Here is a 26252-nt window from a genome sequence, read left to right as displayed (position 1 = left end):
ATGCAGGAATCAGTTCAGAAGTAATGGCAACTCTCTCAGATGATAGTTCACAGTGCAACAAGTTAACAACAAAGAATTATAGATCAGTCTACACATAATGAAGAAAGAGAGGTATACGCAGGTTCACCTTGACTAAGGTGTGTATACATGCAAGTTCACTGACCACAAGTAGCGTATACGTACACACACACTTTCACAGAAGGAAAAGCACGTATACCTTGGAAAAATAAGTTTTTGGTCCATGGTATTTTGATCCATGGTATTGGTCCAAAGTATTTGGTCCGAGGTATTGATCCTAGGTATTTGGTCCAAGGTATTGGTCCTAAGTGGTTTTGGTCCATGGTATTGAGAAAGGCCTAAAACTATAAAAGGAGGAGAAGATCATTAGGCCAAGATGAGCAAGTAATTGAATATCTGATGAAGTGTGAGATCTAGTATGCAGGTTATCGGCTTATGGTGTTTTGTTTGATCTGAACCAAGGATGAACCTTAGCGGTTGATGGAGGATAAGATCTAATGATGGATTGGGATCTTAAGGCTTGAAATGAATTATCTTTATATGGTTTATTCTAGATCTGAATACTGACGCATGTGTTGTTCTGTAAATGTTATGATCTGGGTATGACTGAAGTCTAGAATAGCTGCAAAATTATGAATTAATATTTACAGACATATACGCTGGTTGGCTTTGATAAAAGCGTGTATACACACTAGTTCAACACATCTAAGTAGCGTATACATTATGTAATATGATATTTGAAGTTACAGGTGGATCTGACTGTTGTTGTAGAATTTTGGGTTCTGCTCTGTGTTCTGGTGACTACAGTTTGATGACAATATACTGAATGTTCAGATTGATTGATTGTGATTTGCTTCAGTGATGATGGATGAAATCTAATGATGGATCAAGATCATAATGACTTATCATTATGTGATCTGATGGGCTAGATTTGATTGCTAACACATGTTTTATCCTTTATATGTGATGATTTGGGTATGTCTGAAGTCGGGAAGTGCAACGAAGTTATAAGTAAGTATTTGCAGATCTATACGCTGGTTCGCTTTGATGAAGTTGTGTATACACGCTGGTTCGGCTCTTCCAAGTTGCGTATACACTCTGATGCATGGTTTTGAGATTACAGCTGGTTCTGAACGATGATGCAAGTGTTCTGGGTTCAGATCTGTGTACTGGTTACAGTGATCTATCTGTTCCAGTGGATTTGTTGAAGTTGATTAAGTATGAATGAATGGTTGATTCAGTTGTGTCAGAGGTTCAGAGGATGTCAGTGATTGATTGAGTTTGGTTGATTCAGAGAGTGATGATTGAGTTTCAGTGATTGGTCGATGCAGATGTATTTGATGGTTGTAGTGCAGTGGTGATTGATTTTGAGCTTCAATGTTGATAATGGGTCTAGTATGAAAATTAGATGAAACGAGGCCTTCATGTGTATTGTTGTGTACCAGGGGCATCCAGTTTGAAAATTTATGAAACGTGGTCCCTAGAGGAAGAGAGAAGGTTGTAGCCTTCTGTAGGTCGGCGCTTACGTACTAGTAAACATATTGGCTAGTACAAGAGCTAGGGGGTTGTAGCTCCCTTCTAGTAGAAGCTGGAGAACGAGAGAAGGTAGTAACCTTCTGCAGGTAGAAGCTTGCGTACTGGGATGAGTCTGCACCAGTACAATGTTGTAAACATATTTTCTTATTATTAGAAGAAGACAAAGATGACAGCAACAGGTCGTTTTCACCCACATTGGGTTTCCACCATAAATCTTGGTGTTCATTGGTGTTGCTTATGTGTGATGGTTCATTATGTTATTAACTGCACATGGTTACTGTTTAATGTTTAATAAAGTACTGATGCACAGATAAAAAATCAACATATGATGAATTAACTGAGTCATAAGCTTGCTGGATATACGCTGGTTTCCTTAAACACAGTTGCGTGTACACACGGGTTACCTTCATTGAAGTAGCGTATATAAATTTGAGTATGAAAAGAAAAAGATTATTGACTTGAATAATACTGATTCACCCCCCCCCCCAGTATTATTTCCAACAATTGGTATCAGAGCAGGTCCTTTGGTAGAAGCTTGATCGCTTGAAGGAGATCCATAGAACAATGGGAAAGAAGCTAAAGAAGAAAGCGCCTCAGAAGAAGAAGACATCTCAAAGGAACTATGATAGTGGGAGAGTCGATTGGGGATTATGTGGAAGCAACTCTTCATATTTAGAATCACCTCAAAATGAAGATGAACGAGCAAAAGAACTATCAAGTATGAATTTGTTATCCTCTGGTGATACATTTCTCTGTCCATTTGAAGATGATGAAAGTGATAGCGAAACAACTGAATTTGCTCTTATGGGTGAGAGAGAAAGATATCAAATAGAGGTAGAATTTAAAAGGCTCACAGACAAAATTAGAGATCAACAAGATCTATTGGACAAAAGGGAGTGTGCCTTCAAAGAAGAAGCTACCAAACTAATAGCTCAACTAGAGGAAGGAAACAAAATAAGGAAGCAATTCAAGGAAAAGGAAGATCAATGTCAAAAGCTGCAGGATGAAGTGACATCATTAAGAAATGAAGTAAATGAAAGGAGCACAACAATCAAGAAACTTAAAGATAGATTTAGTTACTATGAAAGTCTTGAAGCTAAGATCCTCTCTCTAAAAGAAGATCTTGAAAAATCAAATAAGCAGAATGAAGAACTACTCCAAGCTCTGGAAAAACAAGAAAACAAAGTTCTTGAATAAAAGCAACAGGTGGAAGAAGGAAGAAAAGCTGAAGAAATCATGAAGAAGTAGTATCTTGAAAAGGAAGAGCAATATCAGGTTGAGGTAAATATACTAAAAGGTAAATTAGAAGAAAAGGATAAGTTCTTACGATTTCAAGATAGTACTAAGATCTTGGATGATATTCTTAGTAGTCAAAGGTCTCTTGCCATCAAAACTGGTCTTGGTTTTCATGAATCTGTTGAAGGTGAATCTAGCTCACAAAGTGAGACAAGGGAGTCTAATGAAAAGTCTGAAATGCTCAACAAGGAAATGAGAGGTCAATCCCATCAACAACCATGGAAAGAAATTCTTCAAAGAAAATCTTTTACTCCTAACTATGCAAGTAATAGTCAGTCATTTCCTCAAATGAATAATGTTGAATGCTTTATATGGCATAATCTTGGACATGTTGCAGCGAGTTGCGGAAGTAGAATGGTTCAAGACCATCCCACATAAAGATCATCAACTTCCAGGTACTTTTAAGGGATATTGTTTTTCTTGCAATATGTTTGGTCACAAAGCCATTGACTGCTATAAAAGAAATATGAAACATGTAAGATGTTATGCATGTAACAAGTTTGGACATATAGCAAAGGAATGTAGGAGAAAATTTCGGGCACCATACCAAACGGAGAAAACATCAGCGCACTTGAAGATATGGAAGAAGAAGAAAGTATAGTCAGAAAAATGTGGCATGGCACAGTGTACAGACATAACAGACTCAGGGGGAGCTAAAAGTGTGAAACTTCAATGTTCTAAATCTCATATGCAAGTGTCGTGAAGACAAGTCGCGTATATGCGCGAGTTAGACGCTGCACAATTGCGTATATGTGGTTTGAAGAAAAATGCAGTGCGACAGACTCAGAAAAACTGATTTGATATGATTCAGACAATTATCAGTTATCTTTTCTATCGTGATGATAGATGACTACAGTCTGTGAAGTGTTTTTGATCCTCACAAGTTGTTGATAACTTGATGTATATTTGGTTGATGATGATGCCTTGATACTTCTTACTGATATATGCAATGATCAGATCTAACAATGAACAGGTGAAATAGGTTCAGGGGGAGAACATGCTATGCTTCTAATAAAGCATTGTTGGCATTATGTTTAGAAGTCTTTGGTACCTAATCAATGATGATGATGCTTATGTGGCTAAAGTGTTTAAATGATACATCTTGCTATGTGACGATTATGAGTTGCCCATGATGAAATCTCGGATGATACTTGTATTGATTGGGGTTACATAGTTGTTATTTAGATCAGATTTATGGATGACTTTTTGATGATGTATACAGTACATATATGTTGCTTACATGGTGATCTTCATAAGGACAAGGAGAAGTACAAAGCTTGAGTACACAACTTCATTATTTGATGATGAGCCACTTATTTCTTTTATGTTGCTGTCATCATGCCTTAAAAGATACATAAAGTTCATATGGTGCAAATATGATCCAGGATTCCTATAGTTCTTGGCTCTCACATGGTTGAGGATTGTTGCTGTTGATGATATCAAGAAATCTTGACAAATGACCATGAGCTCATGGTTTGCTAGATACATATTGCTATCTCTTTGATGGATACACATTATGTTGGATACATGAATGATTACTTAAGTTGCATATTGATAAATATTGTTGGTTGGCCAAGGCCCAAGAGAATGGGGTTATTGCAGTTCTCATGAAGACATAGCTATTTGAAGACATGGCTTACTTAGTCACATAATGATGATGAGTTCTTACTTTATGATGATAGGTTGATACTCACATATGTTGATTATCATGGTTGATGCTTATCAGATGTGGGATGTTCCCTAGTGATGCTATAGTGAAGGTTCTTGTGGAAAGATCATGCATAATGATGTTATGATCATAGATGATGTCTAAGGTGTTTTCACATACATATGATATGATGTGAATGATTTTGTGCTACCGCTTGGAGATATGACATATGCTTAGGTTATGATAAGGCTCTTTCTTCTAAGGAAACGAAGTGAGTTGATCTTGATGAGCTCAAGAGGATGAGTTGATATATGTAGACATACTTTGTCACAGGTTGATGATATTTACACTGTCATATCTTGGGAACTAATGATGGACATATACAGGTTATAGGTTTGGATGCTGTTGACAAATGCTTATGGTGCAAATCATACGTGGTGTATGATAGTTGCTGATGACTATCATGGTCTTGTTTAGATATTTGGTCTTTGTTATAAATGTCATATAAAGACCCATGATGTAATAATTTGTCTTTTGATGAGTCCTTTTTGGTCATATGATGTAATTTGTATCCCCACTTTGCATGGGATGGATGATGTAATTATATTTCTGTCATAAACAATTGGTATGTCCCCACTTGGTTGGGAGGATGAGTCAAATTTGGTATATCCCCACTTGGTTGGGAGATTGATATATGTATGAGTCATTGGTGATAGGAAGGTCAAAGTCACTTAGTTGAGTTATAGAGTCATGTCATATTTGCAGACTCTGCATATGCTCAAGGGGAGCATGGATGATATAGTGCATCTCAACATGTCCAAAGCGGGAGTTTAATTAGAGAATTCAACATGTGCTTAGGGGGAGCATGATCAATGTTTATATTCAACTGTTCAGATATGAAAGTCTTCTTTTTGGTCAGCCCGTTGTCCTTGATATCAAAGGGGGAGAATATCTTGGTCCGCCCCTTTGCCCTTGATGTCAAAGGGGGAGAGTATTTTAGTGTTGCTTATTATCTCTAACACTTTCTACAGCTTGCAGTAATCAACACCAACATGGTTGCCATGAAGTCCAAAGGGGGAGATTGTTGGCATTATGATGCATGTGTTGTACTTGATGGGAACCCACTTGTAGCAGAACAACTCACTTGTATATGGTAACTAGATGAATCTACAGAAGAGATATTAGATGTGACAGAATGCATGATAGGTGTGTTTACAGATGTGACAAAATGCAGGAACCAGTCTAGAAGTAATGGCAACTCTCTTAGATGATAGTTCATAGTGCAGCAAGTTAACATCAAAGAATTACAGATCAGTCTACACAGAATGAAGAAAGAGAGGTATACGCAGGTTCACCTTGACCAAGGTGCGTATACACGCAGGTTCATTGACCACAAGTAGCGTATACGTACACACACACTTTCACAGAAGGAAAAGCGCGTATACCTTGGAAAACTAAGTTTTTGGTCCGAAGTATTTGGTCCATGGTATTTTGATCCATGGTATTGGTCCAAGGTATCTGGTCCGAGGTATTGACCCAAGGTATTGGGTCCAAGGTATTGGTCCTAAGTGGTTTTGGTCTATGGTATTGAGAAAGGCCTAAAACTATAAAAGGAGGAGAAGATCATTAGGCCAAGATGAGCAAGTAATTGAATATCTGATGAAGTGTGAGATCTAGTATGCAGGTTATCAGCTTATGGTGTTTTTTTTGATCTGAACCAAGGATGAACCTTAGCGGTTGATGGAGGATAAGATCTAATGATGGATCGGGATCTTAAGGCTTGAAATGAATTATCTTTATATGGTTTATTCTAGATCTGAATACTGACGCATGTGTTGTTCTGTAAATGTTATGATCTGGGTATGACTGAAGTCTAGAATAGCTGCAAAATTATGAATTAATATTTACAGACATATACGCTGGTTGGCTTTGATAAAAGCGCGTATACACGCTAGTTCAACACATCTAAGTAGCGTATACATTATGTAATATGACAGTTGAAGTTATAGGTGGATCTGATTGTTGTTGCAGAATTCTGGGTTCTGTTTTGTGTTCTAGTGACTGCAGTTTGATGACAGTATACTGAATGTTCAAATTTCAGATTGATTGATTGTGATTTGCTTCAATGATGATGGATGAAATCTAATGATGGATCAAGATCATAATGACTTATCATTATGTGATCTGATGGGCTAGATCTGATTGCTAACACATGTTTTATCCTTTATATGTGATGATCTGGGTATGTCTGAAGTCAGGAAGTGCAGCTAAGTTATAAGTAAGTATTTGCAGATCTATACGCTGGTTCACTTTGATGAAGTTGCGTTTACACGCCAGTTCGGCTCTTCCAAGTTGTGTATACACTCTGATGCATGGTTTTGAGATTATAGCTGGTTCTGAATGATGATGGAAGTGTTCTGGGTTCAGATCTGTTTACTGGTTACAGTGATCTATCTGTTCCAGTGGATTTGTTGAAGTTGATCAAGTATGAATGAATGGTTGATTTAGTTGTGTCAGAGGTTCAGAGAATGTCAGTGATTGATTGAGTTTGGTTGATTCAGAGAGTGATGATTGAGTTTCAGTGATTGGTTGATGCAGATGTATTTGATGGTTGTAGTGCAGTGGTGATTGATTTTGAGCTTCAATGTTGATAATGGGTCCAGTATGAAAATTAGATGAAACGAGGCCTTCATGTGTATTGTTGTGTACCAGGAGCATCCAATTTGAAAATTTATGAACCGTGGTCCCTGGAGGAAGAGAGAAGGTTGTAGCCTTCTGTAGGTCGGCGCTTACGTACTAGTAAACATATTAGCTAGTACAAGAGCTAGGGGTTGTAGCTCCCTTCCAGTAGAAGCTGGAGAATGAGAGAAGGTAGTAACCTTTTGCAGGTAGAAGCCTGCATGCTGGTATGAGTCTACACCAGTACAATGTTGTAAACATATTTTCTTATTATTAAAAGAAGACAGAGATGACAACAACAGGTGGTTTTCACCCACATTGGGTTTCCACCTTAAATCTTGGTGTTCATGTGTGTTGCTTATGTGTGATGGTTCATTCTGTTATTAATTGCACATGGTTACTGTTTAATGTTTAATAAAGTACTGATGCACAGATTAAAAATCAACATATGATGAATTAACTGAATCATAAGCTTGCTGGATATACGCTGGTTTCCTTAAACACAGTTGCGTGTACACGCGGGTTACCTTCGTTGAAGTAGCGTATATAAATTTGAGTATGAAAAGAAAAAGATTATTGACTTGAATAATACTAATTCACCCCCCCTCTCAGTATTATTTCCAACAGCTTGTTCAATTTCAGTGGAGATGTTTTATGTCTAGATGGATAATTGTGCGTCTTCCGTCAGAACAGCTCGGAGTTCAAAAATTTTGTTATTAAATTTCTGAACTAATGTTTAATTTTCTCCCAGTTGTCAGATGCATTCTTTTAATTTATCTTCTGTAATCTTTATAGGTGAAAATATTGTTAATTTATGTGGAAGGTTCTTTGCCATTTAAGGAATTTACTGCAGAATTATCTTGGCCTTCACCTTTTTGATTTCTTTGTGATCATTGCACACAGCTCTTCTCCCTGTTCTGATGATGGTGATCACTGATGAATGTATTGACTATCTTAATTTTTGTAACAGCCTCCTGGGTCTCAAAGGCTTTCCACATAATTCACATGATTTTCTAGGTCAGATGACATTGAGACACAAGGACACATGGATTTGAGTGTCTGACACGGGGCACATAGATCCTTGACAATGCAACACAGGGACATGTGGATTCTTGTGTCTGAGATGGGACATGTAGATCCCTGAAGTTGAACAGTGAAAACACGACATAGGGGCACATTTTATATATACAGAGAGAGAGAGAGAGAGAATTACCATTACAAAAATAAAAGATACAGAGAGAGAGAGGATATCCATTACAAAAATAAAAGATACAGAGAGAGAGAATTACCATTACAAAAATAAAATATAAAGATGCAAATTTTGGAAAGTTAGGTAAATAGAACTACGCCATTCACATATTGGGATACATTTATTGACATGTCAGGACACATTGCATGTGTTTTTCTAATTTTAGTGAATTTTTTGAGCTGTTTTGGTGCTCTAGGTCTTTGACACGTCTGAACACGATAGGGCAGGGTGTTGGACAGGAGTTTGGCACGTGTCCTGTAAAGGACACATGCCAAGTGCATGTCCAACATGCTAGGGGAGTGTGTCACGCATGCCACTATTTACAACACGTGCACATGGTCCACCCTAGCATTTCATGTTACTTTGGTAGTTGGTATTGTCTCTTATGATGCTTGTGAATCTAGATAAATCTTGGATGTATTTTTTGTGAGTGGAAATGTTGTTCTGACTATTGTGCTTTTGTTCAATCTCAGATCAGCAAATATTGGAGTTTTCATATGCATAAAGTGCTCAGGCGTGCATCGAAGTCTTGGGGTGCATATATCAAAGGTATTTGTTTAAGGGGTTCTTCATGTCTGTTTCTTCATTGAAATCTTCATATCTGCCCCTTGAATAAAGGTCTGCACTTGTTTTGCAAAGAGGTATTGGGATTAACTGAGATTTGCTAATTAGATCAATATCACAATTTGCACTACCATTGCTCCATGTTGAATGTTTTATCATTCCTTATTCCTTATTTGCTAATTAGGTGTGACCTAATTAGCCTGTTTGGTGTGGACTTATTGTCATAAATATGCACAGAACATAAGAGAGCATAGAATTTTTGGACTCCTTTTGATAATGACTTATGTATGAAATTATGTCACACCTCACACTAAACATGAATTGATCAATATCATCTTCATTAAAACACAAATATTAGGTCGAATAATCACAAGTCATAAGTTCATTTTTATCTACTTGTTTACACGCATTCACATTAATAGCATTATTTTCCTTCATTTGAACTCACGTTTTTGGATACATCCTTTGCTTCAAACTGAATGCTGGCCCATTTTACATAATGTTTGCAAAAGCTTGGTTCCGCTCCAAATTCTGTTGCACTTTGAACTAACTTCTAGTCAAGTGTTAGGGCTCTACAAGGTCTTCCAATCTCTGGCTAGCAATGTGTACTTTGAAGGGGTTTTGCATTAGAAATGTGATATGTAAATGCTTATGGATTGTTCATACAGCAACAAAAGGTGAAATTTCATCCAGTCACATAGCAATATGCTATTTGCAGTGTTTTAACAATCCGTCTCTTCCTTTCAGGTTTGCAATTAAAGCTTATTATCTTTGTGTAGGATCTAAGAGGGAGTTATTAACCTGAATTCAGACTTGTTTTTGGGCATTACACTAGAGACAACTTTTCAATTTTCAAAATGGGATGTAACAAGTTCTCATACAGGAAATTTTGGACCAAATCAAACTATAGCTATTTCTGTCAGATTTCCATGAAAATGGTTCTGTTTGGATCATTGTGTTATAGTTCTAAGATGTAAAATTAGGTGATAACATGAAAAGGGTGAAGACGTTTCATATATAACCCGAGAAAATCCTCCATGTACATTGTATACGTACTGACGCACTTATCAAACATAGATCAATATCAGTTGAAGTGTTGATACAAGGATCTGCATATTAACTTAAGCTTTATGAATCCCCATGTCTTTGTATCCCAATCTCGCTACCTGTTCTCCTTTGCCATCTCTAGCTTAAGAGAGGAGATAGTGATGATTTGGAATAGTACAAAACAAGAGAATGAGGGAAACATGATTAGAAATGCTGCAGAATAGTATTTGATGAGATAGAAATATCTATGGGTGGTAGCTTTTGTGGTTACTATGAAAGTCCTTACACCATGCTTGAGGGTACTTTACGTGATGTGTGGTGCATGGTGTATGGACGACTCTTGATTTTGCCATGATGGGCTACACATGGGAGGTGGCTTGCTCGTTGATTGCTAGACCTTGTTGTGTGAATGCTTCTTTGACACTTTTCCTTGGAGCATTGGACACCTAGACAGCTTGCTGGCATTCTTCATGGAGAGCAGGTGGCTTGCTTGGAGGATGGCTTGCCTTGGAGGAGTGTTGTGTTGAAATTTTAGAAATAAGACTTTTAATGCAAATTTTGAAATTTCATTTACTTGAGGTTTCATGGTTCTATTTCCTGTAAATTTTCAGCGTTAGGGCTGAATTTGAAATACTTTATAACAGCACCTAATATTTCTCTAATAGCTAACCCAACTCATCAGGCAGCCGAAGGAAATAAACATTGAAAAAGACTTCATTACTAAATTGTTACAGCCCTCAGGGTAAACTTTTCAACGCATTTAACAGATCTAAAATGTCTTATAACAGCAGAAAATATGCTCATTTAACTTATTCAGTTATATGTGGCTGAATAACAGTGGCTGAAATATACTCAATCATGAAGATACCATAAACTGGAGATCCAATCTGCAAGTACACAAAATTGAAAATATGGACAGCTGGAAACTTCAAATATATATATATTAAAGTTGAAGTATGAGTTCATATCACAACTTTATCACAAGGTTGATACAAGTCAGGTTCTCCAAATCATAGCTAGGACAACCCTATTTGGTGTTTCCAACCCCCAAGGGGAAGTAACATTTCCTCAATCCCCCCTTCAATCGATAGGTGTTTGTGAACAATGATGGTACGAAGGGAGAAGACTTCTTGGTCAAGTGCCATGGTCAAAGGGACCGACATGATGGGGATTCACATCCGGAGTGTATAGATGTGAAGAGGGAGAAATTGTGGATGCATGAGTTACCAACTCGACCTTTGTTTTTCCACTCCTATTGTGCGCTTTTTACTTCTGCTTGATTTTTCTTTGTATTACTACTCATGGCTCAAAGGGTTAGAGCTTGCTTTGTATGATGTGTAGCAGTTGCATTACCCCTTAATGATGAGGCAACTCATTGCCCATTGGGGTTGGGACATGCAAGGGTTCCTTTTATGATGTATATGAGCAAAATGTGCATAGGGATTAGGTGATGACCATGATGAGTGAGGTAGAGCTCATGCTAGGCTTTTGCCCACATTCTAATGTGTATGTCCCGACCATCTTTTGCATTTTGATATTCTTTTATTTTATATTGTGGCCATAATATGCTTTTTCCTTTTCTTTTAGTTGCATCAACCTCCCAGAGAAAATTTCCAATCCCTACCCAGGTATGTGGATGTATGGGTGCCAAATCCCAGATATCCAATGGTTAGTTGAGCTTGAAGAATGGCGGTGGAATATGGGCTTGTAATGTAAGATGGAAAGTGGTAAGTATGGAATAGGGATAGATGGAACACACTATCTTAATCGAGGCTTCTCGAGTAGTGCCCCTCCTATACCCATTAGGCCACTAGGAGAGGTCTCACTGGACTAGGATTGAAGATTAAATCTTCATTGAAGGTGAGGAAACAAAATCACGGTCAAAACCCCTTCTCTTTCCATGTCACCCCATAATCCATATCAAAAGCACAAATACAAACAAGCATAAGAACCCACAGCAAAATGAATAAAGTACCTTTTGATCGGAAGCCCAACTTTGTCTATTTGCTCTTGTCAGATGGGTGAGAAGGCATATGACTGATGCAGGTGGTGGGGATAAAAATGGCATGTCATTAGCTGGTGGTGGCTGTTACGGGCTGCATGGCTGACCGGTTGGATGTGAGAACATTTTTCTCCCATAGGGTCACCCACTTTGATGGGTAACATGCATAATGGCCAAGGGTCGGGATCATATGTGGCTTTGATATCAAATATGATAGCTAATCCTGATTCATGGATAGAATAACCAAAAGACTTGGACTATGAAAGTATCCATTTAAGATAAAATTATGTGGGTGTGTGTGTGTGTGTAAATAATATTTTTTGGTTACAAGTGAGGGCCCCTTACAAATACTAGGTGGGATGCCCTTTCATGAATAGTCATGTCCCAACTAATAGACATGTCTTTTCATAATTATTAGTTATACTTATTATTATCATTATTATTATTATTATTATTGTTATGTACGTAATCTCATCCCACATTCATTATGTCGAGTTGTCTTCTCAGTATAGAGGTCTATATATTAAATGGAGCTCATGAGGTCTTTAATCATCCATTGTAGTGGAACATCGTGGGATCTATGCTAGAGGACCCTTGGAAACTTATTCCAGCAAGGCTTGATGATCAATACAGCAATATTGATTGTAGTAGATGTGTTTCATTTCAAGGAGTCTTGGAGAATTATTATAACAATCTTTTGGAGAGTACTAAAGTGATACCTCTTTGACAGTTGATGTTTGCTCTACACATTGCAGGGGTTTTACTACTATACATCTTGTTGCTCGTGTTGCTTTTTATCTTCCTTGATTTCATTATATTTAGAGTGCATACTCATAGAAGATTGTTAGATGGTTAATGATTAAGGCTCGTGCTCTTTATTTTCTAACATGTTATTACAGTAAGTTTTTCTGATAGTTGTAGAAATTTGAAGGTTTCCTGTAGCCCTCCCTTGTTTCAGTTTCTTTGAATTTGTTTTAATGCCCACAACCCCACAAGTTAAGTTGATATATAAACTCAAAAGCAAATTTAAAGGAACATTACAGGACTACTCTACCCTTTTTTTGACTTTTTAGCTGATAATGAAAATATACAAGCATTCATAGAAGTTTTGACACACTTATTTTTGGTCAAACAGTGACCCTGGAAATACCCACAAGGGGAAAACTAGTGATAAGGAGATTTTTATTTGCTTTCTCAGGAAATTTACACACAACAATTTAATTTCAAAGGTTACTTATCTCCCTTGAATTCTGGACAACTGATAGAGTTGGCTGACTGGAAAATTTGTGCCACAGGTTGAACTTATCCCCTCGATTTTCATGCCTCAGTGAGAAAACTTTTCCCTTTGAAATCAAGCCATAGTTTAGCAACTTTCCTTTTGTCTGTGTGCCAAACAGTTAGCTTATGTCGCTCGAAAATCATGCCCTCAGTCTTAGATTTTTCTCTTAGAAAATTGTGCCCAGGTCTGCATTGTCAGTCTTGAAATTCATGTCACTGTTTCAGCGAATTTCTCTCCTTGAAATTCGCACAGGTCTGCTAGAATCTCACCCCATCAGTCTTTATAGTCAGACCCTAATAAATGTGGTCTGTTCTCCTTGAAACCAGTGCTGGAACTTGCTTGGAATGCGTGTTAGAGTTTGCCTAGGATTTTGGTCATGTTGGTGACTCTCCTTGCTGTAGATCGATTTTCTCCAGCAAAACTATCTGCTCTCACAACAATCTCTTCTTCTTCAACTCCTCTCCTTTTCACAAATGCACATGTAGAATGAATGAACTCTCAGCCTTTTTTCTCCCATTTTAGCTTCATTAAGATAGGAGAACCCTAATTGAATGAGCTCTCAACCTTTTTTCTCCCTTTTTAGCTTCATTAAGATAGGAGAACCCTAATCCTTTTGATCAAGGGTTGAGATTAGATCCCAATCCTCTAGATCAATGGTGGAGATCTTTCCCTCACTTGACCCCCTTTTTCATGTGATCCCCCTCATTAATGAACTACCTAGTCACTTTAATGTGATATTTGTACCTTGTACCTTTTCTCCACATAAAGTCAACTTAAAAACATAAAGTGACTTTAATGTTAGAAAGTACTTAGTACATAATACGTCATAAAGTGACTTTATAACATGACTTTATTTTAACTCATAAAATCACTTGCTGAAAATGTATTATAAAGTGTTTCCCTAGGCGAAAAGGAAAATGCACTAGGAAACACCTCCTTGGTACCTTTTTCTTCAACACTCCCTTACCACTCGCAACTTGTCTCTAAAATACACATGCTTGCCCCTTGGCAATGACTTGGTGAGAATATCTGCAACTTGCTCCTTAGTGGATATCTACTCAAGCTTCACTGCTCCTCTCTGAACGCAATCCATGATGAAACTGTACTTGATCTCTATGTGCTTTGACCGGTTCTGAAAGACTGGATTCTTTGTGAGTTTAATGCAACTCTGATTATCACAATATATTGTAGTTGGTCTTAGCCTCTGACCAAATAAGCCACATATCATTTTGCGAAGCCAAATAGCCTTTGCAACTGGCTTGACTAACTATAATATACTCAACTTTTGTTGAGCTCATGCCGTTGATCTTTGCTTCTTGCTGAACCATGACACCATTGTCGAACCCCACATAAAACGACATCTTGAAGTACTCTTCTGGTCACTAGCTTCGCCTGCCTAGTCTAAATCTGTACAACCTGTCAACTTGACTCTGTCTCCCTGGATATAGTCTAGACCATAGTCCACTGTGCCCTATAGGTACTACAACACATGTTTCACAACCACCCAGTGCACTCTCCAGGGCTCCATCATAAACTGACTCAATATATTGACTGCAAAACATATATTCGGTCTAGTGTTGACCAAATATATCAACGACTGATCAAGTGACACGATACAAAGTGGGGTTCGCCAACTCATAATCTGAAGCATGTAGATTCTTCTAATTGGTGATCATCGGAGTAGCCATAGGCATGCAATCCTCCATACAAAATCTCCTCAATATGTCTCCTGCATATCTTCCCTGGCCCACGATGATATGCCCATCCTCCTGCCAAACCTCCAACCCCAAAAAGTAATGCATCAATCCCATATCGGTCATGTCAAACTCTAAAGCAAGGTCCCTCTTGCAATGCTGAATGAGTCTCTCCTCTCTTGTAATAAACAAATCATCCACATACAGAGCCCGAATGAGTGGATTGTCACCAACCATGATGAAATATAGGTTCGGATTTGCATCACTCTTCTAGTAACCCATCTACTGCAAGTAGGCATCAATCCTCTCATACCATGCTCTCGACACCTGCTTCATTCCATATAAGGCTTTCTTAAGCCTACACACATTAGACTATCTCCCTTTCATCTCAATGCCTTGTGGTTGCTCAATGTACACCTTTTCTTGTATGACCCCCATTGAGAAAGGCGGTCTTCACATCCATCTAGTGTTTCTTCCTGTGCATCTTAGCTGCTATGGAGATCACTGCTTTAAAAGAGGTATAATGAGCAACTGGTGTGAAGGTCTCCTCATAGTCAGCTTTCTCTACCTGTGAGAACCTCCATGCCACAAAACGAGCTTTGAACACTTGCGCGCTGCCATCCGCAACATGTTTGATCTTTCAAAGCTACCTAGAAGTCACCATTGACATCTCGCTAGATCTCGACACTATCTCCCACACAATCATTCTTCATGATGGAGGTATACTCCTCCACCATGGCATCCCTCCAGATTTGCTGACTAGTGACCTCCTTGTAGCTAGTTGGCTCAGTGTCCACAACATCCACCACATAGCTAGCCAACCTCTCTAGTGGTTTTCTCTACCTAATTGACCACTAGGCTCTCCCCATTGTCTCCTCAACTTCTTTCAGGGTCTCACGAAGCCATTTTGGCTTCCTCTTCCTATAGTGGCCTCCTCAACTGGTATGGGAAAATCCTCCCCTAGAGCCTCTCCTCCTGATGAGGAAGCCCCTCTTGTGGTCTGTGGTGAACCTATACTCTAGGATTCGGTGCTCGATGATCCTGGACTTTGTGAATTTGTCACCCTAGAAGTAGGTGGTCCTCCTGACCCTGGTGTACCACGTGAAGATCCTGATACATGTGGTGTGGCCCCTTGCTGCTCTACCCGATCAACTTCCATAGACCTCCTCAAGGCCCTCTCCTCAAATCTTACATCCCGCCTAAGGACAACTTTCCTCTGCGCAGGAATGTATATGTGGTAGGCCTTGTTTGTCTCACTGTAACCAACAAAGATACCCTCCTCTGCGGTGGGTTCTATCTTCGTCCTCTTCTCCTTAGGGACATGTGAATATGTAAGGCACCCAAAAATCTTGATGTGCGCAATCTCAGGCGTCTTCCTAGAAAAAGCCCCCTCAGGAGTCTTACTCCCCAAGATTCTATGTGGGCCTGTGTTGTGTAGAGACACTGCAGTGTTACACGTCTCAACCCATAAAAAGAAAGGTAACCTCTGGTCATGCAATATAACTGTTGCTACTTACACTATGGCCCCGTTCTTCCTCTCCGCCACCCCATTATGCTAGGGGTTATAAGGCACTATGTACTACCTCCTGATACCCGCACAACTACAAAACTCCTTCATCTCCTTGGAGGTATACTTGCCCCCATTGTTTGATCTCAAAACCTTGATCTTCTTCCCTGTCTGGTTCTCCACAAGAGCCTTAAATTCTTGGAACCTCTTGAAGACTTGATCCTTGTTATTTAGAAAGAAAATCTAGGTCTTCTTGTAGTAGTCATCAATGAAAGTCACGTAGTACTCACTTCTGCTCAATTATACATGAGACATAGGACCACACACATCAAAGTGTACCAAATCCAAAATACCTGCTACTCTACTGTCATTGCTCGGTAAAGGTGTCGTAGTGTACTTTTCCAAAGCACACCACCTGCACACATCATGATGCTGAGTGCTAAACTCAGGTAAACCTGTAACCATCTCCCTCAGCATCCTGAATGCTCTATTGTGCAAGTGAGCCGTCCTCCTGTGCTATATCTTGCACAACTCACTTTGTTGGTTTGTGCAACTAAGGCTCTGGTAGGCTAAAACATAAACCTGTAAAGCCCCCCATTGCGAACTCCAATCACTCTAACAGAAGTAATACTGGATCTCCTGAGAAATATAAGCACTTGTCGTCCTCGGAACACCACTTCATATCCCCTGTCCTCAAAACTGGAGACCGAAATCAAGTTCTTCTTTAGCCCTAGGACATAAAGAACATGTCACTTTCAAAGGAGGTGATGGCTCCCTTTGAAAGGATATTGTCCCCACTCGTGCTGCTCTGACCTTGGATTTATCTCCAAACACAACCTCCAAGTCAATATCATCCTTTGAGACTTGTGAAGTGCTCTCTCACTCCAGTCATATGGTAGGGAGCTCCACTGTTTACAAACCACACACCGAAAGACGTGACACTAGTGGCAAGACTCAACACTAAGGCAAACTTCGTGTCAAACCTGGTGGAAAGCTCATACACCTCTGTCGAAGCTGCAACACCCTTCTTCTTCTCCTTCTTGTTAGGACATTAAGCAGCATAGTGACCCAATTTTCTGCAAGCAAAGCATTTCAGTTTGCTCATGTCCTTCTCTTTGGCCTTCTCCTTTCCAAAGAAGAGTCCTTTGCAAGGGCAACATTCTCCTCCTCATCTACTCCACCACACTGGCTGCCACTCTTGGCACTCCTCATGGTCTCCTCCTGGATGAAATCATCCCACATCCTCCTCCAATCGGGAAAATGCTCTCTGGCAACAATGCCATCTAGGAATCCATCCCACTGCTTGGGAAAACCATCCAATGCCATCCTAACCCATTGGTCCTTAGAAATAGCCTCTACCACTGCAACCAACTCATCTCTCATCTGTGTGACCTTGGTGAGGTATGAGGTCGCAGTGTTAGTCTTGGTCATCTTAGTGTTTTTTAACTTTCGATGCAACACCATTTTCCTATTCTCATTGGAGCTTTGGTGAAGTGTGACTAGGGAATCCCACATCTCGTAGCCAAACTTCTTCCCTGCCACATGAGGGAATAGATGGTCTTTAATAGCATCAAGAATGATTCTGCTTGCCTTCACAGTCTGCTTGTTGAAATCTACCAACTGAGCTGGATCTGTAGGAGGTTGTACTGCTTTCTCCACAATATCCCACACCTCAACTTCCTCAAGCAGCAACATCATTCTCTCCTTCCAGGGGCCAAAATTTTCAGCCCCACTCAGCCTATCTTCCACCCTCAAACCAGTAGCCATCTGAATTCCACAACCAACACAAGTTCCTCAATCACTGAAGACTGTGAAACTCCTCCCTATCAACTACTGTTTTCTGGTATATAAGGCAGGTTTTAGGTTACTGTTCACTGTTTTAGCAGAAGGTTTGCTTGCTGGTATGTTTTCTTGTCAGCTGAAGGTTCACTGCTGTAGGTTCATAGCTCTGATACCATGTAGAAATTTGAAGGTTTCGTGTAGCCCTCCTTGTTTCAGTTTCTTTACATTTGGTTTAATGCACATAGCCCCACAAGATAAGCTGATATATAAACTCAAAGCAAATTTAAAGGAACATTACAGGACTAATCTACCTTTTTTTTTGACTTTTCAGCTGATAATAATAATGGACAAGTATTCATAGAAGTTTTGACACTTTCTTTTGGTCAAACAGTGACCCTGGAAAACCCCACAAGGGGAAAACCAGTGATAGAGAGATTTTTATTTGCTTTCTTAGGAAATTTACACACAGCGATTTAATTCCAAAGGTTACTTATGTCCCTTGAATTCTGGACAACTGATAGAGTTAGCTGACTGGAAAATCTGTGCCACAGGCTTAACTTATCCCCTTGATTTTCGTGCCTTAGTGAGCAGACTCTGCCCTCTGAAATCGAGCCACAGTTTAGCAACTTTCATTTGGTCTGTGTGCCAAACAGTCAGCTTATGTCCCTTGTAAATTATGCCCTCAGTCCAGATTTTTCTCCTAGAAAATTGTGCTCAGATCTGCTCTGTCAGTCTTGAAATTTGGGTCACTGTTTCAGTGAATTTCTCTCTGTGAAATTCGCACAGGTCTGCTAGAGTCTCAGCCTGCCAGTCTGCTATAGTGAGATCCTAATAAATGCAGCCTGTTCTCCATGAAACCAGTGCTGGAACTTGCCTTGGATTGTGTGCCAGAGTTTGCCTAGGATTTTAGGCGTGTTGGTGACTCTTGTTGCTGTAGATCGTTTTCCTCCTGCAAAACTCTCTGCTCTCACAGCATTCTCTCCTTCTCTCCACAAATGCACATATAGAATGAATAAGTTCTCAGCCTTTTTTCTCCCTTTTTAGCTTCATTAAGATTGGAGAATCCTAACCACTTTGATCGAAGGCTGAGATTAGAGATCTTTCCCTCACTTGACCCCATTTTCATGCAGTCCCCCTCATTAATGAACTCACTAGTCACTTTAATGTTATAATATTTGTATCTTGTACTATTTCTCCACATAAAGTCAACTTAAAAACATAAAGTGACTAGAAAGTAAATAGTACATAGTACCTCATAAAGTGACTTGCTACAAAGGTGTTATAAAGTGTTTCAGGCAAATGCACTAGGAAACACCTCCTTGGTACCTTTTTCTTCAACACTCCCTCCAACCCTTCTATTGTATATATAAAGCTACTTCTGGTGTACATAAACTTGTATACAATATAAGGCAATTTAATATTGTAAGATAATCTTCGGCAAAATCACATAGCGAATCTTTTGTCGACGCGTTTCGAACCAACCAGTGTGGTTCATCGTCAGGACAAGTTGAAGAACCAATCTAGCTTAGCGTGAATAAATAGAGTGTGCAGAGATCCCAACGGCTACATTTCTAACGGCTAATTTTGACCAAGAGACCTTGGTCAAACTACTAAAATTTTTTATTATATTTTATTCTATTTTATTTTCTTAAAAAATTATTAAAAAATTCTTTATTAATTTAATATTTCTCTAAAAAGCTAAATATAGGTAAATATTTGGTAAAATTTGGTAAAATTTAAAAAATTAGGTAAATAATTAGGTGTATTATTCTTATTATGTACATATTTAATTAAGATGGTTATTATATCCCCTAATATAAATCATATTTAATTGTTATTCCAATGTCAAGGGACCAAACCCTATTTTTCTACTAGATCAATCAGTTATATAAGTAATTAATAATCTAAATATTCTTGGAGAATTAGCTATATTAGGTGAAATTATAACTACTATTATGGTAAATCATAATTACCTAGTAATAATTATTCCAAGGTAAACTATTATTACTAATAATTTGAGGTCGATAGTTTATTATTAAAACTAATGTAATGGTACCTAAAGGTTAAAACGGTATTTATTGAAAAGATATTTAAATTTATTAAGGTTAATAATGTCATTATTATCTATTATAAGTTAGGTCTATATCATATTTATTATTTAAATAGATTGGTCCAATAGATTAAAAGTTTATTACCTAATCTAAACCATCTTGATAGATCTAAACAATTTGTTCACCTATTATTCCTCGAGTTTTAGTTTGACCAAGGTCTCTTGGTCAAAATTAGCCGTTAGAAATGTAGCCGTTGGGATCTCTGCACACTCTATTTATTCACGCTAAGCTAGATTGGTTCTTCAACTTGTCCTGACGATGAACCACACTGGTTGGTTCGAAACGCGTCGACAAAAGATTCGCTATGTGATTTTGCCGAAGATTATCTTACAATATGATGGATCACAGAAGTCTAAATTCCTCAGCAATTTAATATGTATTTTAGAAAGTACTCACTATTTTTCTCAATGTGATACTGCTGTTTTTCAGCCTTCAATTGCCATATATGCAATCTAGCTATCTATTTGCAGGTTTTTTTCTTCAAATTTGCAATTCTTATGTCATGATGTTGAAGCCATAATATGTAAGTTTAAACATAAAGCTTTCCCTCTTTTCTTAGATGATTGGATACAGCCTTTTCTCTCTCTGAGGTGCACCTTGATGATTCCAGGTATTGTCAGTGACTCTAGACAACTGGACAGATGACGAAGTTGATTCTATGGTTGATGTTGGTGGAAATGCTGCTGCCAATGCAATATATGAAGCTTTTCTACCTGAAACTTCTCAAAAGCCTGGACCAGAAGCATCTTCTGAAGAGCGGTCATATTTTATCAGGTACTTTTATGTGTACATACATCATATATGTCTATTCTAATAGCGAATTTTTAGGAAACTTAAATGGGAATTTTCTTTTGCAGGCAGAAGTATGAGCTGCAAGAGTTTTTAAAGCCCAGCCTCCGAATCGCTTCTTCTGTTTCATCAAATATAAACTCATCCTTTTCTTCAAACATGAGCTCATCTTTTCAATCTAAGCCTTCTAGCAATAACTTGAACCCTGGACTAGGGAAAAAACTCTCAAGCAAGATATGCCAAGATGTAAGAAAATAAGTCAACTAGTCTGGTCTTTTGCTTGTAAGTCGCTTGAAGAATCCTAACTGTTAACCAGTGGATATAAATTTCTTTCTGCAACAGGTTGGTATGACGGAGTTTGTGGGTTTGCTAAAGGTCAAAGTTGTGAAAGGAACAAAATTAGCTGTCCGGGATGTGCTGAGCAGTGATCCCTATGTTATTCTGACTCTTGGGAAGCAAGTCAGTTATTAACTTCTTTTTGATATTATTGCTTTATTCTATTAAAGAGAAAAATGTTATGTCCAGTTATGTTTGATATTCTTTCTTTAATGGATTAAAGAAAAATGTTAGAACACATTACCGGGCCATTTCATTGATTTGCTGTTTTCTCATTTTTTTTTGGATAATTTTTCAGACAGTGAAGACACGGGTCATAGCGAGCAATTTAAACCCTGTTTGGAATGAGGAGCTCATGCTTTCTGTTCCACCTTCTTCCTCTTCCCTCAAAGTGGTGAGTAATAATGACAATTATTTTGCATTTTTTTTCCCATAGGAAAATCTGGGCAGATCAACCCCAAAGGGAATCTTTTAAAGCCCGTCGGCCAGACTAGCAGGGCCTAACCCCAAGGGCGTCGAGGAGAATTGACCCTGTGACCTCCCGATTGGTGAGGTACTTAACAACAGGGACTCGACCAGTTGAGCTAACCCTTGGGGTGACAATTATTTTGCATTTATTTTGAAAGTGAAGTTTATAATGGAATGCAGTTATTTTAAAAAATAATCGTTCATACTCTTCACTTTATTGTGCTTTTAATTGTTGTTTAACTTTTTTTTTGTATGGGACAACTGTGAACTGCTCTACAATTAGTATTATTTGGTTGTAATTAATTATGAAGATTTAAATTACACGACAGTCAACCCTGAATTTTAATCCAATGAAATATGTGGATCTACTCAAATTTTTCAGATAAATACATTACAAATGGGTGAAGGTAGCACATTGCCCTCCCTCCAAGAACAATCGAACACCAACACTCGATGAAGAAATAGTGGAGAGGGGTTGGAAATAAGTTCTCATTTTCTATGCATGGGCTGGTTATAACTTTCTATTAGTCAAGTCCTTGGGCTGATTTGATGAAGAAGTTAGACATGTTAGTTTTTGTAGCATCAGATTTGTTCTAGACACGAAACTTGGTGGAGAGGCTAGATTACATGAGATCTCCAAAACCTAGAGACCGTTTCTGGAAATTCCCCCTAGAAGTGTCTCAATTAGATGATTAACCCCTTTTTAAATATTTATTAAGTCTAAACTTAGGGAATATCGTTAAGTAATCAGTATTAATTGAGATATGGTGAGAATCATCTAGAAACTCACACAAATCGATCCAGAGATGATCCTAGCCATTGATTAAGTTTTAATCTTGACCATTGGTGCTCCAACAGTGGATTATAAGAGAAGGTTGATGTGGTGATAGAGTATATACTAGTGCAGATACTCAATTGCCCAGGTAGTTAGATTTTCTTAGTAGTAGTAGCTCAACAGAGAAGATAGAGCCAAAGGGTGAGTAGTAGGTGGAAGAGGAGGGTAGCAGCATTCTCGGAGGAAGGTTTCCAATTCCTAGAAGAGGCAAAGGAAGGAAGGCCGGAATTCTCATAGGGCCAGCGTAAGCACTACGTAGAGGGTGATGCAGGACTCAGGAGGCTCAACGCAGAGGCAAGGGAGGTAATTTCGGTGGCAGAAATTAGCTGTGGGGTGAGAGAAAATTCTCACAATAATTTTTCCTGTATTTTCCTCATATTAGATTGCTAGTTAGACATCTAAATTATTGTACTCAAAATTGCTGTTGAAGAATAATAATAAAACTCTCATTTGTTGCACCGGTTTTCCCGCTTTGGGTTTTTCCGGGGACAATTGTCCAAAAATATTTGTGTCAAAATTCTTGTGTGTGTGCTAGAATTTCTCAGTTTTCAGTATGTTATTTTTTTCGCAGTATTTTTATGGTGAAAATTGCAGTTGTGATTTTATTCGTTGTTTGCCATATCAAATAAATTGCATAATTTAATTTTTAGTTAGAAGAATAATTTCCAGGTGCTGCAATAGATAAAAATTTCACATGGTATCATAGCACAGTTGATCAGCCGAAGAGCTCAGAAAATCGAAGGAAAGGAATTTCGCTGCTCAATAAGGGCAACATGTCGAAATTTGTAAGGGCAGCACAATATTTTGCCAGGTGGCCGAGTTGCTTGAGGAAAGTTCAATTTTTCTGAGGGGTAGAAAAATTCGATCCTTCCAGATCGAGTGATTCCGGAGGTAGAGGGAGCAACTTAGTACTTTCGTTGGGTAGATCTCTAGCTGGACGCAAAGGTTTTTTGTAACAGTTCACTAGAGCAGAGCCAATGTCGGGGTGGAATAGAGGAATAACACACTATAAATTCTTCAACATAACCATGGATAGAAGTAACATTCAGGAGACTTTAGATTTGTCTTCCAAATTGGAGGACAAATTTGCTTGCTTATTGGATCAACTTCACAGGGTGTCTGATATATAGACAGTGGAGCATCAACTCACATGACAGGGGTTAGAGAATATTTCTCTAGCTACAAGGAGGAGCAGATGGACTTCCAAATTACTATGGGAAACAAAACAAAATGTACTCCAGTAGGGAGAGGTACCATAGATTTTCAGAGGGAGTCAGGAGCAAGCACCAACGCTACAAATGTATTGCATGTGCCAAGATTGGGTATGAACCTGATTTCAGTATCCCAGTTATAGAATAAGGGGTATGATATTCACTTTTGTAGGGAAGAAAGTGTATGTCAAACACCTAAGCTGGAAAAAGGTAAGACATATTGGAGTTTGAAGTAATAAATTGTACTAGTTATAGATTGATTCTCCAATGGCACTAGTAGGCAGTGATAGTAGTAGTGGGAAGGAGCTGAATGAGTTATGGCAGAGGATAATGGGATATCTACACCATGGAGTACTCAAGATGCTCAGAGAAACAATGACATGAGTTCTAGAACTTGGAACAGAACACGATATGTGTGCAGAGGATGCGTACTTGGGAAGTATGCTAGGGAAGTATTTCAAACAAATGACATTAGGGACGATGGCGTGTTAGGACCCATACATTCAGATATTTGCGGCTCGATGTCCACTGGAGCTCTCAGCGGTGCCGAATATTTCATCACCTTTATTGATGACCATTCCAGGAAAACCTGGATCTACTTTTTAAAGACCAAATATGAGGTCTTCTATCGTTTCAGAGAGTTTAAAGCTCTCGTGGAGAATACAACAGGGAAGAAGATCAAGGTGCTTCGCTCAGATAATGGTGGAGAATATATTGATAAAGACTTCACAAATTTCTGTGCAAAGGAAGACATCAAGAGAGGATTGACAACTCCATATAATCCATAGCAGAATGGTGTAGCGAAGCGGAAAAACAGAACCATTGTTGGAGCTGCAAAGGCTATGTTATATGACCAGGATCTACCCAGATTTCTATGGGTAGAGGCATGTAACATGGCAGTGTATATTCAGAACAGGACTCCTCATAGAGCATTGGGGAAGAAAATGCCAAAAGGAGTCTTCATAGGAAAGAAGCCAGAAGTTAGCCACTTCAGAATTTTTGGCAGTGTTGCTTATTGCCACGTGCTAGATGATAAACGTACCAAACTGGATCAGACAACAAAGAAGGGATTCTTCGTTGGGTACAACGAAACCTCAAAGGCATACAAAATCTACATTCCTAGCAATAGGAAGATTGTAGTAAGGCGAGACGTGAAGTTCACGGAGGACCAAGCTTTCAGGAGATCTCGTGAGATGCCTGCAGGTGATCAGAATTAGTTAGCAAAAGCTTCTCTGGTCCAACAACAAGGGAAACCATAGGGGCAGCCAGTGGGATAGGCAGGAGGACAGTCACAAGGATCGAGTACTGTGACTAGTACCATTATTTCCTTAGGTGTAGGAAATCCGGGGAGTTCTCAACAGATGGAGCAGCAGAGGTAGGATGAGGAGGAGCTGGTTGAACCTCCCACGACTAGTGGTTGAGCTAGCAGAGAGGTTTGTCAGACATTGAGAGATGCAAAGGAGTTTATTGGAACTCCTAGGATGAACCAAAGACAACGCAGACAACCTGACAGGTACTAAGCGTTGATGGCTCAGGTTACAGAACCTTCCAACTTTTAGGAGGTCGCACAACCTCAAGTGTGGGTAGATGCTATGGTAGAAGAGTATAGTTCTATCACAACGAATGATGTTTGGGAGGTAGTGCCAAGGCCGAAAGGAGACCTTCGCCCCAGTGGCCAGATACACTTTTATCTGGTCAGTTATATCCCCGACATCTCAGATGGGATGGCAGATTCATCAGATGGACATCAAGACAACATTCTTGAATGGGGTGATAGAGGAAGAAGTGTACATAGAACAATTAGAGGGCTTTGGGACTCGTGAGAGGTGCACTCATGTGTGCATACTGAAGAAAGCTCTATATGGACTCAAGCAAGCTCCCAGGGCATGGTATGGAAGGATTGACAAGTACTTGCAGCAAATGGGATTCGTCAAGAGTGACGCAGATCCCAACCATTACTATTTGATGGTAGAGGGTGAGCCATTCATCCTAGTTTTGTATGTGGATGATCTATTTTTGACAGGATCATCAGGGCTCATAGAGGACTGCAAGAGGAACTTGGCAGCGGAGTTCGACATGAAGGATTTGGGGTTGATGCACTATTTCCTAGGATTGGAAGTGTGGCAGAAGGATGGGGAGATCTTCCTTGGGCAAGGAAGATATGCTACACATATTCTGAAGAGGTTCAAAATGCAACATTG

At 38.9% G+C, this 26252-nt stretch overlaps 1 protein-coding gene across 1 annotated transcript in view; it reads left to right on the top strand.

The window, feature by feature from the left end:
- LOC149226304 (putative ADP-ribosylation factor GTPase-activating protein AGD13) overlaps positions 1-26252 on the top strand; it is a 155487-nt gene that overhangs the window by 69838 nt on the left and 59397 nt on the right. The window contains exons 5-9 of the mRNA XM_089377463.1: positions 8900-8975; positions 21023-21186; positions 21270-21447; positions 21544-21660; positions 21836-21931. Of these exons, the coding sequence (XP_089233589.1) occupies positions 8900-8975; positions 21023-21186; positions 21270-21447; positions 21544-21660; positions 21836-21931 (631 nt within the window). The remainder of the gene's footprint in view (positions 1-8899; positions 8976-21022; positions 21187-21269; positions 21448-21543; positions 21661-21835; positions 21932-26252) is intronic.

This window comes from Pinus tabuliformis, chromosome J, assembly GCF_031772625.1.
Source record: "Pinus tabuliformis cultivar Carrire ecotype Pingquan chromosome J, CPIR1, whole genome shotgun sequence".
NCBI classification, from domain to species: domain Eukaryota; kingdom Viridiplantae; phylum Streptophyta; class Pinopsida; order Pinales; family Pinaceae; genus Pinus; species Pinus tabuliformis.
This window is presented reverse-complemented; position numbering and strand designations above follow the sequence as displayed.